This window comes from Numenius arquata, chromosome 4, assembly GCF_964106895.1.
Source record: "Numenius arquata chromosome 4, bNumArq3.hap1.1, whole genome shotgun sequence".
NCBI classification, from domain to species: Eukaryota; Metazoa; Chordata; class Aves; order Charadriiformes; family Scolopacidae; genus Numenius; species Numenius arquata.
This window is the reverse complement of record NC_133579.1, coordinates 46,186,250-46,204,470: the sequence shown is the minus strand read 5'-3', so window position 1 is coordinate 46,204,470 and position 18,221 is coordinate 46,186,250. Positions and strand designations below refer to the sequence as shown.

Here is an 18,221-nt window from a genome sequence, read left to right as displayed (position 1 = left end):
AGTCAATCAGGCTTACTTTCTATAAGCAAGAGGAGATGCAGCTAAGGCTTTTTTTAGGAACTGTGTGTTTACAACTTGCTGCCCTGACAGGTCCCAGGGCGAGGAGAGTGAGGAGGTGGCCAAGGAGCTCTTCTCTGCCTCCTGCCCTGCAGCTGCTGCCTGGGTGGTTGCACTTGAGCAATCCCATAAGGAACAAGGGGGAAGCCCAGGTATCAGGGAATGGGATCCCAAATCTTCAGCACTGGTGTTACATCTGCAACCAGAAAAACAGCCTGGTTTCCGGGATCTCGTGGTTTTTCAGTATTACGCAGTGACAGTTGCTTTCTTCCAATACTGAGTGAGGAATTTAAGAGCAGAGAAAACACTACTATACCTTGCCTGAGTACCTGGTTTAAATCAGTGTTTCTACCCGACTTGTCTTCTGGTTTCCTATGTAGCCACCTACAGCCTAGGAAAAGCAAGGCTGCGTTTAGATATCCTGACTTCCCTGGCTGTACCTCCATTCCTGTAAGACATGCAAATATCTTTCCTCTTACTTTAGCACGAAGGGAGTCCCTGCCTGGTTTGGGACAGGAGGTGTGGCTTGCAGAACAGCTACAAATCCCCCAGAGACAGCCACAGAGATTTTCAGAGGGAGCCCTTCCAGCCATGGGCTATTGCTTATCCTGCTCATAATCACAGCCCTACCCGTTAAGACTCTGCCGCCAGAGCCAGGAATAGACCAGAGTAATCCTGCTGCCCAGCAGCCTTACAGATAGGTTTATAATTCACAGCCGTGTGCATGACATCTTAATTCAGCTCATTCTGCCGGGGCATTGCCACGTACGATTGCCGAGGCACCGCTGTTCTTTCTCCACGCGTGCTGCAGAGGAGAGAGGCCCTCAGCGACAAATCCGGCTTCTCCTACATTTGGGTTCACAGCTTAAACGATGTAGTTTTAAAGTAGCCCTTTTAACGCAGCTTACGACTGTGTGTATGTACTAGATGGACCCTGGATTGACTATTGACGTGCTTTTCCTTCACTAACAGCTTTTGCTGATGGGAATGGAGCTGTTGTCTTAAGATATGTCCTATTAGTGTTTCTATATCGCTTCTGCTGCGGTGGGCGAGAGATCTATCTGAGGTGAGACACTTCACTGCACAGTGCATTTGACAGGCACGAAGAACAGCACACGCAAGGTTCTGCCTGAGTGTCTGGAAAGTGGAATAAACAACCGTTAAAAGAAAATAATCTTATTCTTCATGCACACTTGCAGGGAAGCATGTGCCCCCGTGATGCTGTGTGTGCTGGGATGGAAAATGCACCTGGCAAAGCGGGTGAGGGTGGGTGCTTTTCCTTTTTCCTCCGGTCAGGCCACTGCTTGCTTTGCAAGGCTGTGCCTCGGTGTGAGAGACAAGGAGTGTGTTAGGGGATGCGCAGGAGGATGGTTCAGAACTGCAGAAATAATGACAGGCTGAGCAAAACGGGGTCTTTTGCTTGGCAGGGGAACATTTCTTGTTTGGAGGTGATATTGTAACAGCACAGTGGAGCAGTTCCTTCAGGCTGAGAGAGTTGGGGTTGTCCAACCTGAAGAAGAGAAGGCTCCAAGAACACCTTATAGAGGCCTTTCAGTACCTAAAGGGGGCCTACAGGAGAGATGGAGAGGGACTCTTTATCAGGGAGTGTAGCAATAGGACGAGGGGTAATGGTTTTAAACTTAAAGAGGGGAGACTTAGATTAGATACTAGAAAGAAATTCTTTACTGTGGGGGTGGTGAGACACTGGAACAGGCTGCACAGAGAGGTCGTGGATGCCCCATCCCTGGAAGTGTTCAAGACCAAGCTGGATGGGGCTTTGAGCCACCTGGTCTAGTGGAAGGTGTCCCTGCCCATGGAGTGGGGAAGCGGGTTGGAACTAGATGATCTTTAAGGTCCCCACCAACCCGAACCATTCTACAATTCTGATTCCTGCTTTTCAGTGAAGGTTTTCAATATCAGTGAACAGAATTAGATGATTCAAGGATTGGAGCATCTCCCTTATGAAGAAAGGCTGAGAGAGCTGGGACTCTTTAGCCTGGAGAAGAGAAGGCTGAGGGGAGACCTTATCAACGCTTCTAAGTATCTGAAGGGTGGGTTGAAGGAGGAGGGAGCCAGACTCTTTTCAGTGGTTGCCAGTGAGAGGACGAGAGGCAACGGGCACAAGTTGGAACATAGGAGGTTCCACTCAAATATGAGAAGAAACTTCTTTACGGTGAGGGTGACAGAGCCCTGGAACAGGCTGCCCAGGGAGGTTGTGGAGTCCCCTTCTTTGGAGATTTTCAAGACCCGCCTGGATGCAGTCCTGAGTAACATGCTCTGACATGCTCTGGGCAATCCTGCTTCGGCAGGGGAGTTGGACTAGATGATCTTTATGGTCCCTTCCAACTCTAAAAATTCAGTGAAATTCAGTGAATTAGAAAGACCTGGAACCATGCAGCTGCTGACATGATGGGTGGAGATACTGAAGAGGTGGGGATGACCACAAATCCATGGGTCTGACAGGGGAGGAAATGCGGGAAATCCTACAAAGAAGTAACAGAGGTTGGAAAGAAACCTATACCGAGGAATAGAGGGATGTGGAGAACACAGCGTGTGTGTGGTGAGTGCAGTACTCTAAGCGGAAATTCATAATGGCTTGTGTATGTGTGTAGAGTCAAGAGAAACTGGACACTAATTCAGGACCACTCTGGTCACAAGCAAGCAGCACTTCTGTTTTGTGTCTCAGGCAAGGGGTTGAGCATCCAAACGTGATGCTGCTGGGATGCAGTTTTTGTGCTGAGCCTGATGAAATCCCATCACTGATGAGCTCAGCAAATACGGTGATCTTGAATTATGAGTCCCTGTGAGAGCTAAAGCCACACTGTGTTTTTCCTATTGGCAATTACGGAGCGGGATCTCTGCTTCTCCCCTGCGCTCGCTTTCTCCTTCTCCCTGCCCCCACGCGCTTGGAAAGCCTGAGACGGTGTGACCATCTGAGCATACACCAGTCTCTCCAAAGGGCATCTGTAATCCCCTGCGCTAATCCTCCTGCGAGAGGAAGGATGCTTGTAGGCAGCGCTTGCAAATTCAGACCCAGAATATTAAGCTTGTTATAAAACCTGGCCTGTCGTTTGGTCTGCTGACTCTTGTTTCCAAAGAGATTTTTGCGGGTGAGTAAGTTTCTCCTTCCCGTGGACTTCCCTTGAAATGTTGCTTCAGGTTAAAGTAATATTGCTTGTTTCACACACCCTTATGAGAAGAAATGGCAACACCTAGGGACAGCTATCATTATTGACTGCACTAATAGTGCTGAACATGATAGGCCACATTTTCAAAGCGACCTCTGAAGCTGTACAAGTCTGCAGATGCAGCAAAAGCGGGCAGCTCGATCCGTATGGGTCCAGGCATCACCTGCTGGCCCCATGCAGGCAAGGATTCCCCAGGGACTGAAGCTGAAGTCCCCTGTGGGGTACAGAGTGGGGCACACTTAGGACATGCCCACATGGCAAATGCAAGGGGAACTTTAGCACCAGCTGAAACATGCAACTGATGCATGACTTCTGTGTTGCTCTAAAGCTTTTGAAGTGGTGTGAGTGCTGAGAGCGCTGTCAGGTCTGTGCTATTTCAGCTCCCTGTTGCCTTGCCCGGTGTGGCAGTTCATCTGCCAGAGTGTGGAAGGGCTCCAGCTGGCTGTGGTGCAGTGATGTAGGGCTGGGACCCAGCTGGCTTGCTGGGCAGTGTGAGGTGCTCCAGAGGTTGCAGGTGCTCCAGAGGTTGCAGGTGGCTCAGAGGGAAGGATGGTGTCCATCCCTGGAAGGCACTTCCATATGTCCCATTGACAATGGCTGGGGTGGGGAGCAAGGGGATGGCCTGCTCCATCTGATCTTTGGCAGGTGATCAGCTGGGCAGGTTCCCTGTGCTCAGGAAGTACAATCCTATTAATGCACACCAGGCAGGGACAACAGTGACCCAAGGACAAAGGCCTGGCAGAAAGCTGGGGCAGTGACACACAGAGCAGCGTTCATCTGCTGCTGTAGCCTTAGGTGCATTCACAGGGAATGAAATGCAATTTGGGTAACACCTTTCAGCCACATAACAAATTAACAAATACTTAATTTATTAGCTGTTGCTCTGAGGTGGGGATCTGCCACTGTGGAAAACAAAGTAGAGGCAGTAAGACTTATATTTTTGGAGGTGGCCGCATGTTAGTGGCACCTCTGCTGTCCTCTGCCCTCTGGACACTTGGACCCTGCTCTCGGACCTTCCTAGCAAAGCAGCACTGCTGAGTGACTGCCTCCGATGAACCCAGCCAGCACCTTCATCTAAAATCCTGGCTTATGACATTAACAGGGGAGGCTCCACCCACCCCCCCCCCGCACCTCTCCCAAACCCACAGCACCGGCCCTCATGCCGATGCCTTTGGGGCTGCAGCAGGATGCCGGGCTGCCTCTTTGTCGGCATCAGCTGGCTGACCCTGGGGTGGCTTCGCAGCCCCCGTCAGCAGCTTGCAGTGTGACGCAGGGCTCTGCGCAGCATGGGCTCTCTCGCTCAGCCCACACTCACTAGCGGGAAGCTATCTCCAGGAGAGACGACACCATTCAGCAGCTAAGGCAGGACCCGAACTCCCGGCTGGGACACGTTACACAGCCTCACGTCAAGCACAGAGCTGTAGAGACTCCCCAAGGAGACTGACACACGGAAACAGCAAGCAGATGAGTAAATTCTTACCTCTTAATTTCAAGCAGACATCAATTGGACATCAATAGCCTGCTTTTAAAAGAAAACCACAGGCTCCTCTGTGCTTCCTGGCAAAGAGCACAAGCAGCCCCGTGTGGGAAGGGTCTCCACGCCCGCGGCACAGCTAAGCACAAGCAGGGGCCAAGTCACTAGCCTGAAGCTGCCGGTTTTCACAGTTATGGAGTCTTGGCCACGTTTTGGTTTAGTTAGTTTACATCTCAGCAGTATTTGTGACAGAAGGTGTGGAAGAGGTTCTCGTTCTTCACAGGGATTATACTTAATCACAACGGCTGTTAAATAAATAAACGCGCTGAAAGCAGATGCCGGACTGTGCCCACCAGGCCACTAACAACCTGGGAGGAAAAGGCAGGTGAGGAACCTCGGCTCCAAGCAGGCGGCTGGCACTGCCCAGTCGGAAAGCTCCAAGCAAAGGAAGGGTAGAGGGAGCAGGCAAGGAATCAAGGATCGCAGGGCAGCAACTGTCAAGGTGCTAGGGCTTAAAGGGAAAAAACTGTGCAACCCACGCATTTTAAAACTTCAGCATGCAAGAGGACATTGGATTTACTTCTGGCTGTTTAGCAGTGAATTCCCAGCTCTGTCAAGTGAGAATGTTTTCTGTCAATATTCCTGCAGCGATACGCCTTGTCACTATGCTTAAGCACAGATGGTTATGTAGCTTCCATAAGAATCTGGCATGTGGGGGCAACATCAAGCTTTCATTGCTTTATCTTTAAAGACAAGGATGATACCAACCTGATAAATTGATCTAAAACTGATGAATCCATGAGAGATCACATGGAGATACAGAAAGAGGAATCAATAAGGCGTTAACAGATGCTAGAGTTGCCACCTGTAAATCAATTTGGAAGAGTCCAGTGTACTGCAGTTTGTAAAATACACCTTAGACTGTAATTGGGAACCAGACTAAACTACGAAAGAATAAGCATCAAGACTCAGGAGCCAAGGACCTGCAGCAGGCTCTGGGTGGTACACAGCTGAAGGAACAAATCAGCTCCATTCCCCTAGCAGAGGAACCAGTGAGGTCTGAGCAGCCTCTGACTTCTCCTGTACTGTTCCGCACCATCACTTTGGGGTGAGCTGGAAGGGCAACAAAACTAGATGATAGAGAGCAAACGATGAAAATTAAACTCTGGCCAGAGATCTGGTGAAGGGAATTTTGAAAAAATCTGCCTGTGCCATGAAGAATATTTCTATAAATCGGATTCATGTGTGCTAGAGAAATTCACCTCCTGTCCCTGGAGATAACAAAGCTGATTCAGCTGAACCTGTGCTACAGATTTTGAGTGTGGCATCTCAGCTGAAGTCTGAGATAGCAGGGAGTAATAGCCGCAATGACAAAAAATTGGAATTCGAGTGCCTGTGTGCTTCATCTTTACAAAGCCTCTGTCTAGTTCAGTAGCTTTTGCTGAGTGATGCCCGTGCTATCAGCCTGGACACCACGTCTCCTTCCCTGGAGAAAATGAGTTTGACACGTGGTCTCTAGGGGCAAAGGAAAAAAGGGCAGCATCACTACAAAGGCAAACCAGCAGAGCTGCTCAGATGAGTGCAGTCAGTCTCACCACTGGGGTGCTGGGACCCCACACCTCCCTGGTCAATGTCCGGTTTCTGCAGGGTAAGTGTTAATGAAGCAGTAAACCCCTGCTGTAGGACAGGTTGTGGTCTGCCAGGTGCAGGCTGCTGACTCCATGCCCTTGCTAGGCTAAATGCTGAGAACTCGGTGGCAACTTTGCCAAGTATGTTGGGGCGGTGCCCAGCAAAAATCTACTGCAGCTGCAGGTCGATAGCTGTCTTTTTCTGCCTGCCAGGCCTGCATGGGCTCTCTGGGGACATAAATCAGGCTTTTTGGCTTTTGAGCAATCCCAAGAAGTTTCTTTTGGTCCTTCAGCTTGCTTTCCCCTGCTCCCTGGCCCTTTCCCCACACAGAAACATGCATGCTGAAATGTGCATTTCTCAGGTAAGACCTGAGAAAGCTGTTATAAAGCTTATTTTACTTATTTTTACCAGAAGCATGTTTAAGAAAATGAATAATTTGAGCTTTCACAGTTTTTTTTCCTCGTTTCCAGGAGGAACTGTGAACACAACACACCTCTAAGTAATTCTTTCTAAGGAGTAGAATGAATGCTAAATATGAAAACTGTCTTCTCTTACACATTAGAAAAAAATTAGTTTTATTCAAGGAGTCAATATACTTCTGAATAAATAAGCTGCTGCAGAAGGCCTGCAAGGCTTTGTTATCAGTGAAGAAAAAACACAAACACAAGCCATGGGTGAGGGATGCTCCTCCCCATTCAAAACCTTGTTTAGTAGTGCAAAACATCTATTCTGATCATGATTCTTAACTATCAATTTAATTTATAAGTAAACAAAATCAAAATGCTATTTAATCTTTACTCTTAAAAAAATCCCCTTGGATGTTAAACTTGACTTTCGCAATTTTGAAGAAATGGTATTTTCCAGTGGAGATGGTCAGAATAATTTTGCCCAGCAGTTTTTATTACTCTTTTGATAAAATGTGCTAATGTTAGTGAGTGTACTCTAGTTCTGCACAGACAAAATCGCAAAGGCAGCTGGGAAGTCTTCCACTGTAAGTATTCTGTATCCCGTGAAGTGAAAGATCCTCAGGCAAACATAGCTAGAGACAGCAAATCTCTCAAAGGGCTAAAATCCCAGCCGAGTCTCAAATTCACTGTGCAGGAGAGAAAGGGCTGTAATCTGCTAACGAAAGCAGATGTACAGGAGTCATTCCGGCAGCTACATCTGTCATACTGCCTCTTCCCCACACTGCCTTGTTAAACCCACTCTTCCTTCTAGTCATATGTGCTTTTCTCATCGATGACAAAAATAGGCAAGTACAAACGTCAATCATGAAATTTATTCCTTAGGATAGGTGATTTCTTCTCATCCTACATTACAGTTTCATTGAGTCCTGATGCTCCCTCATCCTCTAGGGGAAGGCTCTCCTAATTTTGGCCAGGTAGCGGGCAGGAGGCCCTGGGGTACTCTGCAGCCATGCAGCTGCCTCCCACACCCACCTGTGCTGCCTGTGCATGGGAGCAGTGTTGGGGAGAACCTGTTCCTGTGCTACTCCGCTCCTTATGGATCCCCTCATATGGCAGGAGGCTGTTGGTGGGGCTGCCGTCTTGCACAGCGTTGTGTTCCAAGTGGGAAAAGGGCATCAGGGCCTCGATGGCGCTGAGGAGGCCCGTGTTCCTCCTGCCCCGTTGCTAACTGGCCTGTGGGAAGCTGGCACCCACTCTGAAGCACCCGCGTAGGCATGACCTGCGCTCAGAAAAGCAGCTGGCCCTCGCTAAAGCTGGCGAGCAGTTCAGGCCTGGGTCCCGTGAAGAACAAGCTGGTTGCCCTCAGCTTTCGCTTTGCTCTTTTACGGCACAAAGCCCCAAAAGGAGTAGGGAGGCACCAGCGCCCTCACGGTAAAACCGTTGCCGCCAGACCCCTCCTCCCCAGAGAGACCGCACGGTGTGGGTCAGGCCCCACGGCAGGCCTGGACGCGGCCCGCGGCTGCTGAGGCCCGGGGCGGGTGTCCGGCGGCGGGCGCTCTCCTCAGGTTGCCAGCCCTGGCCCCGGCTCGGGCCCCCGGAGCTCCCCCCGCCCGCGCTGGGCAATCCACCGGTGCCCACCGGGCTTCAGCCCCGCACACGCCGCCCCCCGGAGACAGGGCACATCCCCGCGGCGCAATTTCAGCACTGCCCCCCGGGCTCCCCAGTCCGCAGCGGCCCCTCGCCGCTCGGCACCCGCAGAGGGCGGTGGAACCCGCGGCCTCCCGCCAGTCGGCGGCGCCCTCTCCCCAGCTCGCCGCGCCTTCGCCCCGGCTCTTCCCCGGGCTTCCCGCCGCGCCGCCCCGGCAGTGTGTCCTTCCCTCCCACGGTAACCGGCGGCCGGGCAAGATGGCGCCGCAGCGCCCTCAGTAAACATGGCGCCGGCTCCGCCTGCCCGGTCACGGGGCCTCGGCGGGCGCCCCGCCTACCCCGCGATGGCGGCTCCCTGTGCGGTCTGGCTGCGGGACCCGGTAAGGCGGTGTCGGGGGCTCTGCCGCGATAAGAGGGTAAATGGGAGGATCGGGGTGGCGGTGCGGGCTGACCCATGTCCCGCCGGCAGGTGGAGCGGGTGCCGTGCCCTTACGACGTCCATCACCTCGTCCCCCGGGCGTCGCTGGAGAGGCACGCCGCGTCCTGCCGGCTCCGCAAGATGGGATACTCCGCCGAGGAGGAGGTGGGCACCCGGCTGGGGGGGCGGACGGGGTGCGGGGCTGGCGCTTCTGCCCCGGAGGTGTCGCCTGCCCGGCCTGAGGGGGTCCCCGCTGGCCGGGGGCGACTGGGTGGCCCAGCCCGGAGCCGGTGTGGCTGGGGGCGGCCGCGGGGCCTTGACTGATCCGCTTGGTCCCGCAGGCGGAGATGTACGACTCCAGCTTTTTCTACGACAACCTGAAGGTTCCTAGCGTCGCCATGGGTGAGCGGCAGCGGGGACTTTGCCTGATGGGGCCGTCCGCGACCCCCGAGGGCGGGGCTGAGGGGAGAGCCGGGGGGGGGCAAAGGGTGGGGAGGAGGTTGAGGGGACACCTCGGGGGAGGGGCTGAGGGGAGATCCCCGGGGGGGGAAGAGGATGAGGGGCTGAGGGGAGATCCCCGGGGGGGGAAGAGGATGAGGGGCTGAGGGGAGATCCCCGGGGACGGCAGAGGATGGGGCTGAGGGGAGGTCCCATGGGACGGCGTCCGGGTCCTCACGGCAGCATACCCCCCTGCCTTGTCAGCTGTAAACTCTCCAAGGCCTCCTAAAAAAACCCTGAGCATTTCCATCACTAGGTGTGTTTTCTCACCATTGTACTTTGCCTTAATTTACCCTTGTTATGCTTCTGTCACTGTGTAATTCTTCTCTGTGGGTCACTTGGCTGTTTTCATCTTCAAATCCAAGGAGGATCTTTTTTTTTTCCCTCTTAGGTTATTTTCCAAGTATTTGATGTAAAAGTTGTGTGATATTTTTGTCTTCTCGGTTTGCAGATAAAGATCTACAGTTTCACATTGTTAAGCAAGCGAGAGCCCAAAGTGCGAAAGAAGGTACAGGCTTCAGTGAAGGTAAGTAGCAAGCAGATACCGAGACAACTTCATCGGCTCTCATGTGGAGACCTGCTTTTGTCTTCCCCCTCGCAGCTTCCTTCGTTCCACTTGTGAACTGCTGTGAGGAATTTATTTATTTTTAATATTCCTTCCCTTGTATATTTTGGAGGATAACTACTTTCTCTACTTGGGGCAGCTAGATGAGAGAATTTGAGTCTGTTGTGCTCCTGCCTCTAGTTCTCTTCAGGACCGGAAAATCAGCACTGCAAAAATTCTGGAGTTTCTTAAAGCACTAGTCTTTCATTTCCCATCCCACTACCTACACTTTACTTTCTGTCTGTGTTGTCTGATACTATCCTTCTGCTCTTTGTGGCCCAGACTCTTCTAATGCTGCCTCCAGCCTTGTTCTTCATGTAATGTTTTGTTTAAGGATTAATTGCTAGACGTGAGCTGTATGTGCTTGTCCACCATTCCCCAGATCAAAATCCAAACAACAAGCATATTATTATGTTGGATTGTTTCAAGACTGCCCTAAGAAGTTATATAAGAAATATGCTGACACATCTGCAAATATGATGTTGTCCTTTGCCACTGGTCTCACCTCATTAGTTCCTTTATGTTTCATTTTTCAGTGGGTTTTGTGACCAGTATGGGGACCAGGTTAAGACTAAGCTATGCTTCTCTTTGAGAGTTCAGACCAAGACAGTAGAAAAGTAGGACTACCTATAGAAGCTACTATAGAGCTGTGGTGTATGGTTTGGAAATTACTGCAACACCAGAAAGATACAGCATTTACTTTAGTTTGATAAACATATGTGGGCAGAAGGAAAAGTGCATTTGTTCTGCTTTCCTGACAGTCAAATACAGCAGTGCTTGCTCGGGCATAGTTTTTCATGTTCATTTGTTTCTCTGGCATAGCAAATGGAGCCTTTGCAGACAGTTACTCGGGAAGGAGCTCTCGTGTGATGGGCACTGTGTTCGGAGCACGTTGGGTGCATTTCCTCTGGAGGGAAGTGGTAACTCATTAATTTGACACAAGCACATCCAAGTAGAGAAGAAGCAAATAAACCCTTTATCAAGCAGTGCATCGCAGAGATACATCAGTGAACCACTAGATGCCAGTGTTTGCTCTCCAGTTTTCACTGCAAGCTTGCATTTCTCTGAAGAGAGCACTAAAACTGTATTGGGGTTGTTCTCATTGTGTCATCTCAGCCTGTTGTAAGATTTACTGACTTGAAATTGTTTAATTTAAAGTCTTTGGCAGTAGAAACAAATGGAAAGCATTTTTCATTGTAAGTTACCATCTCACTAACTGTATCAAAGGAAGTAATTTTCTCTTTGTTTTTAAAATATTCTAATCATATTTGGAATATTAGAATAGCTATATAATAGGACATGAAAGCTGGTCTTAATCATAAGTTGCGAAATTCTTGTAAAATCACAAGCACATAACTATTAGGACACTTTTTTGGGCTTTTGTGACCCTGTAAGAACACTGCATTTTAAAATTAAATTCTAGTGTTCGTGTTTAGATATGTTAGTTCAGATTAGAAAAGTTCTGGTTTAAGCTCCGAGTAACAGTAATTAGGAAATCTTGTATTTTAGGTCTGTTCTTGTAGAGTTATTGTGGCTGCTCTTCCTCTTCTGTGGTGTCTTTAGTGAAAGCAGGATGTGAAAGATTGGCCCAACTTCCGTTAAGTGCTGAATAATTTAGAGAAGCCGTAGCTTTGCTATTGTGAGGGCTCCTGTATAGACCCTGTCTTATGTGTTGGCTCTTCTGTCTGCCGGGGCATGTACATCTGTGCGGGATTGTGCCTTGCAGGGAGAAGGTTGCATTGTGAGGAGCAGGATTATGGAAGTCAGGTCAATGGTTGCTGGGAATTTGAATGCTCTTGAGTAAAATGCTTTTCTGCAGGTGATATCCTATTCTGTATCTTTAGGGAAGTCACTTCGCTGCTGTTGCAGTGGATTGAGAATGGATTTATTGTTTGCTTGGAGGATATGTGTTTTACCTGAGGATGGGAAGAGCAAGTACCAGGCTGATCATTCAGGGAAAGAAGAGTGAGGGGGCAGTGTGTTTCTTTTTGTAACTTTAAACTTAGTTATCTGAACTAATCTGGAGCATTTTGAAAGTGCCTTTGTACCCTTTTAGCTTTCAATACCTGTGGCAGTCTATTATAAAAGCTTGGAAGAGGAAGTGACAGTGTTATGAGACTGATTTGCATAGTGCCCAGTTATCTAGCCTCCCGGAAGCTTTCATTCTCTTTGGCAGAACAACAGGTATTTTGCAGCTAGTACTTTGCAGAAAATTTTAGAAGTAAGACAAACCCATGAGCCAGAGCTGCAGCCTCCTCTCTCTTTAGTTTGTAAACCAAGAGCTGAAATTGATGGGACAATACTGAGTGTCCTTTTGATCTAATCTAGTATGATCCCTTCAAAGCGTATGAAAACCTGCAACTAACAGTGTAAGCAATCAAGAGAGGTTACACAGCCTGTGTGGGACTTGGGAGGGATTTGGACCTTTTTTTTGCTTTGGGCAATTTTTGTCCCTTGAAATTAAGAAGGATGAAATTTCTTACAGATATGTAGGGGAAGGATGAAAACAGCATGCGTATTTACTACATTGTTTGTTGAGCTTCTCAGTGTTTTCCTGTATAATTATGCTGTTTTACTAATGACAGCTGTCTGCTCAACTTCCAGGATCTTATTCATTACTGCCTGTAGAAGTTCCTCAAAATCACAAGCGTTTCACCTGTGACCTGACCCAAGCTGATCGCCTTGCTCTTTATCATTATGTTGTTGAGGAAACAAAGAAACAGAGGTCTAGATCCCAAATCACGGAAAATGACAGTGATCTCTTTGTGGATTTAGCAGCAAAAATCACTCAAGGTTTGAAGAACTATCTGTTGTTTAATTTATGGCTCAGCACTTCCACTTTGTAGTTAGATGAGTTTTCTTGAAAGCCAAACAGAATTGCTTGTGCTATTTTTATTGTGAAAAGCATACTGTTCTTAAAAGCCACAATGAAGACCCGGCATCAGAAAACACTAGTTTGGTATCCTTTATATTGGTTTCCTTTTGCAAAAGCCGTGGTGCTCTGCTCTTGGCACACACCTTGTGTGTATCTTAGTGGATGGATCTTTTGTCTTTGCTGCAACTGACTTCAGGTTGCTTAATGTTGCCAACTTACTGTGCAGTTTGTGACAGTATTTGCTGTAAGAGATGATGAGATTAAAGATCACTTAAGAGTAAAAGCCGAACAAGAAAGGTTGGCAGTCATCCGATGGGAGCTCTTGAGCAATATACAAATGGGTGTATTGGACTGAGGCCTCTCATCCCTGTTGAGTCCTGCCAGTTTGTAACTATACCAAGTGCAACATCAGCATCTGTGTTATCCCATGGGCCCTGCTGTGCCTCAGAGGTAGGAGACAGTGTTTTTCACCTACGCAGGTAAATGTTTTACAGAATCTGGCTTTCTCAATCTTCGTCTCTTATTGTAATACTGGCCTTGAAAACATGGCCGGTATTTTGTAGGCGTTTGACCGTATTGCAAGCCCATATATCAGTTTGGATCACTGTTAGGAGACTGAGATCACATAACGAGATTTGCTTGGTGGCTTCTTAGTCTTGTGTAAACAGGTAGCAAGGAGGCTGGAGAGGAAGCCTGTGCTAAATTCATAATAGTCATTAAATACTGGAGAAACTTCAGAAAAAATATTATATTTTACTGTGTTTACAATATTGTGTATTGTGATTGTGTACACAAGCACAGACTTGCATACCTGCAGGTGCTCATGTCCTGCTAATGATAATTTGTTTTATTTCCAATTTTTTGCTAGATGATAGTCAGAAAGGTCCGAAGTCCCATCTTGAAATTCTGGCTGAAATGCGAGACTACAAAAGGCGGCGGCAGTCATACAGGGCTAAGAATGTTCATATAACAAAGAAGTCTTACACTGAGGTGAGATTTTACACAGAAGTGCTTATTGTATATCAGCAGAAATAATGATATACCCTTTCGGAAAAACATAACGTCTCTCTTTCTGCTTCTTGTACCCTGCTTTATTAGAGTTGCAAACTATGGAGGAATCTTTTTGGTTTGTTGCAGCAAGTTACAAATAACAGGAGCATTTCTGACTTAAATTTTGAATGTGAAACTGCCAGCAAGATATAATTGACTGTCTATTCTAAAATGGTGTTATTTAAATTTATGCTGAAATACCTGTTCCTGCAAATAAGACTCTCCATTCAAACAGCTGATATATAGGGCTTGGGGTGATTTTTTTTTTTTTTTTTTTTTTTTTTTTTGAGATGTTTACTTTCTGCTGTCTATTTGCTAGTTCAGGCCACTACCATGGCATGGTCCTTTTCTTGTTGGTTTTTTTTAATGTATCTTAATCCCCAGGTGATTCGGGATGTGATTGGTGTGCATATGGAAGAACTCAGCAATCACTGGCAGGAGGAGAATAGGTTGGATAATGCAGAGATATGTGAAGGAGGGAAGTCAAAATCTTCAGGAAGGTATGTCACAGTTGGCAAATTCCTCAGGGATGTCAGCAGCCCAATAGCCTGTTAACATTATCCTGTTACCTCTTTCTAATAGGACATATACTGACCTTGGTTGAGACACATACACAGTTCACTTTGTACTAATTCTGTTGAGCTCTTGCTTGAGAAGCTTTGTCTGCATGAAGGATGGGTAAAATGAATTAATAGCTTTCCTTCAGGGGTAAGGATGTAAGTTGCAAGTGATCCAGGTGAACAAGTAGTTTCTGGTGGAGCTGGGGAATTAGGACTGCTCCCTCCGTCTCCAAATGCATAGGTATGTGATAGCTGGGGACTGAAAATACAAGTACATAATTTCTTCCCTACTGCATGATTTGAAATGCTATGGTAGATACAATATAAAATACCTCAGAGAAAAAGTTTTCCTAACTTACTAAATACGGGGACCCTTTACAGTTCTTTTCACTGTGAATGCTGCTGTGCTAACTGGGAGTGTGGTTTGTGTACACATATTTCTTCCTGGGTCAAGCAATGCTGCACACTCTTCCAAACATTTGTCGCTGAAACAAAAACGGAGTCGTGACCTAGTGGTGGTCTATTTGTGCTTCTTCAGGAGATCTTTGAGATAACAATGGTGTTGAAACAAACTAAAAGGTGACACTCGAGGTGTTTGTTTTTAGCATTAAAATGAAGCTGAAGGAAAAGCCCATACAGGAGATTAGGCTTGCTGGGTTCTCCAGCTGTAGGTAGCAGCTTAAGGTAGGTGGTTGAAAAGTTAGGGATTTAAAGCAAAAGAGTGTCTCCTGTTTCATGAGCAGAGGTGATAAGGCTGAGGATTAATAACTGGATTAAATAGTGTGCTGAGGTATGCACCTATAAGAGCATGGACTTTGGGCCTCTTTTGGGAGGTATTGTATTTCTTAGGGAGATAGAGAGCTTTAATAAAAGATATGATGTCCTCTGTCTTACACCATTAGTAGGTCATTATATTACCAATATACAAATCTGATTACAAATCTGGTACTGAAAACAATAGTGACTGTGACACAATTTTTATTGAATAAAATCAATAACCTCTTTTTCAGAAAGGAAGACAGGCGGTCAGCTTCAGTGGACTCACGGCAGTCTGGAGGAAGCTGTAAGGATACTGAACGCACCAGACATAGGCGAGAGACAAGTAGGAGTCCAAATAAACGAAAAAGGAGCCGCGAAAGAGGCAAAGACAGAGATTCTCGGAGAAAAAGAGAGAGGTGAGCATAAACAGTGACAGCTGACTTCTGCTTCTGAGTTGGGCAGCTGTAGAAATTCAGTGCAGAGAATTAGAATAGCTAGTCCAATTAAAAAGCTAGGCTAATCTCATATACAGTATAACAAACCAGTGGCATGAGGCTACTAATACTAAACAGAACGTTCTGTAAGATCATAAACTGTGATCCAGACTTCAGAATTTACTCTCACGTCTGAAAGGTGACGCTTTCACCAGCATGCTGCAGGACTAGCACCGCACGATTATTTTACTTGTGATCAGGGGGACATATTATCTATTTAACTAACTAAGTGTGCTTGTCATGTCTAATGCTGATTTCTGCTCTAGCTTGCACTGGGACTGAATAAATGGGATTATTTGTTATACGTATATACATAAAATTACTTGACTAGCTTTTCCATGGTAGATACTTCAAAACAATGCTGTTGCTCTTCAGTAGTTCTGGACTTTTTTAGGCAAAAGAAAAAAATCTAGACCAGACCTCCTAATACCATCAACAAGAGCACATTTGTGTCTGCAAGACCGTAGGCATGTGGGACCTGTGTTTGAGCAAAGACTTAGGCTGTTGTGCAGAAGAAACGCTGCGCTGTCCCTAGTGCGTAGGAAAGAAATGCTGTAGATAACTGCATGGGTGGGAATGATTGCTTGTCTCAAAATTGGCTTTGTTACACAGTGATGCCATTCATCCTAAACTAATTGTGACTGTGGTGCCGCATGACAAGGCTTTGATTAAAACAGAAGTCTGAATGTAGTTTACTTTCTTTCCTTAGAAGAGGACGTGATTACATTTAATGAGAGCTTTGCATTTTCTGAGTATTTTTTTTCCTTCAGATTCTGTCAGTCCGACCCTAACAGCCCACACAATGTTTGTGGTTTTGTTTCAGGGATGAAGACAAGTATCACAGCCATAAAAGAAGAAAGTAGAAACAAGAACCTGATTATTTTGTTTGTCAGCCATTCAAAAAGTTACTTGCACAGGAACTGTCATTGCCGCTGTTGTGCCAGGGACAGTAACACTGTGTACAATATATTGGTGTTGCATCAGAGCTGCGCTTGGAGTCAAAAATGAAATGGTGTTAAGGTTTGTCAGGATGGAAGCAGTGTATATTAGAAAATGTGTATATCTGTAACACTAATGCAACTATTAATAAATTATATTGATCTCTCTCATCTATTTGAGTTTAGTCTGACAAGGCTGAAGAATGAAATCTGTGAGGGGCTGTACTAATTTGCCTTCCTGGCCCGTAGTTGGTGGATATAGAACAGAGCCAATCCCTGGAGTCTAGGATGAATTACAAATGGAAAAGGCATGAAGAGAGCTCCTCTGCTACCCTTCCACCTAAGGACACTTGGAATATTGCTGATTGCCATTTTCAAACACCAGGTGCATACCCATTTCCTTCCAGAAATAACCAAGGAGGAGTTCCCATCCTATAGACTAACATATAAGTATTAGTGCTAGAGGTTGATAAAACAGTAAGACTTAAGAGGTGCAGGTACATGCTAAAGGTGTGCAGGACGATTACACTTAACTTCAGTGAAATTTTTATTCTGTCAATTTCTAATCCTGTTAATTCCTCACACAATCTACTACAGCAAGGTCAGTCATCATCAGTTAAGCTTGTTAACAAAATAAGCAACTATAAAAGAACAAGGTTGCAGATCTGTCTTTCCTACATACTTTTTTCTGTTTGATCAAGTTGTCAGGAGAGGGCTTCTGGTTTTGGCCTTCTCTGTCAATGGAATCTCTCCAGTTTTAATGTACCCACTAGTATCCTGTCTCTCATCTCAGTTGTTTCTGCAATTAAGTGTGACCATCTGTTACTAAATACTTAGTCTAGTTCCAATTGATTTAGACGTCTGTACCTACCACAGCTGTTCAGCTCAAGACCAAACTGAACTCTGTGTCAGGCATTCCTCACCTACATGACAAATGCAGTATCTTTTTCTGTCAGAAAACAAGACACATTTTAAAACAGGTGCTTAATTAGGCAAGTCCATCTAAGAATGCTAAAAATTATTTAAGTTGTGAAAGGGTCTTAATTAGAGGGAAAACCATATGGAACCATTGCACTCCTTTCTTGAACTGATGTTTCTTCTACTAGCTCAGCCACAAGGTTCTCTTGAAGTTCTCTTGAGTAAGGCTTGGTAAAACTGTTTGTTTAATAGAGCGTGTTCATGCAGACAAGGTAGGCGAAAGACAAGCTGGTTTTGTGTAAGAGTCAAAAAAAAAGCCAGTGCTACCAGAAGCATAATGAGAAATGCACTAATTATAGCAGTCCAGTCTCCTCTAAATTTAATTTTAATTATAAGAAAAGAAGTAAATTTACAAAGTACAGGTAGGAAGATCCATAACAAAATACCTTTTATTCAGTATAAACAGATGAGTGAAGGTATCACTCCTAGGTATGAGGCAGGACAACGGTATAGCCATGTATTCAATTAGCGTCCACTGAAGGGCCTTTTCAAGAGTGGGATAAAGAAAAGGAAGTGCCAGAGAAGAGGATCTGCTTGTATTTTAATGTGCAAATAATGGTTCTTTGAACACAAGTTATTTTCTTGCACATATTTATTCCTTTTTTTTTTTTTTCCTTCTCACCTGGTGCTGAAGAGTAAGATTGA

General features: G+C 46.4%; 1 protein-coding gene across 1 annotated transcript; it reads left to right on the top strand.

Annotated features, from left to right (window-relative positions):
- The first annotated feature begins 8,744 nt into the window (after positions 1-8,744).
- Positions 8,745-16,772, top strand: SNRNP48 (small nuclear ribonucleoprotein U11/U12 subunit 48). Its single transcript, XM_074146715.1, has 9 exons — positions 8,745-8,782; positions 8,872-8,985; positions 9,162-9,222; positions 9,770-9,844; positions 12,527-12,715; positions 13,666-13,787; positions 14,232-14,347; positions 15,418-15,582; positions 16,484-16,772. The coding sequence occupies exons 1-9, from the start codon at positions 8,747-8,749 to the stop codon at positions 16,521-16,523; spliced, it is 918 nt and encodes a 305-aa protein (XP_074002816.1). The 5' UTR covers positions 8,745-8,746; the 3' UTR covers positions 16,524-16,772.
- Positions 16,773-18,221: the final 1,449 nt, after the last annotated feature.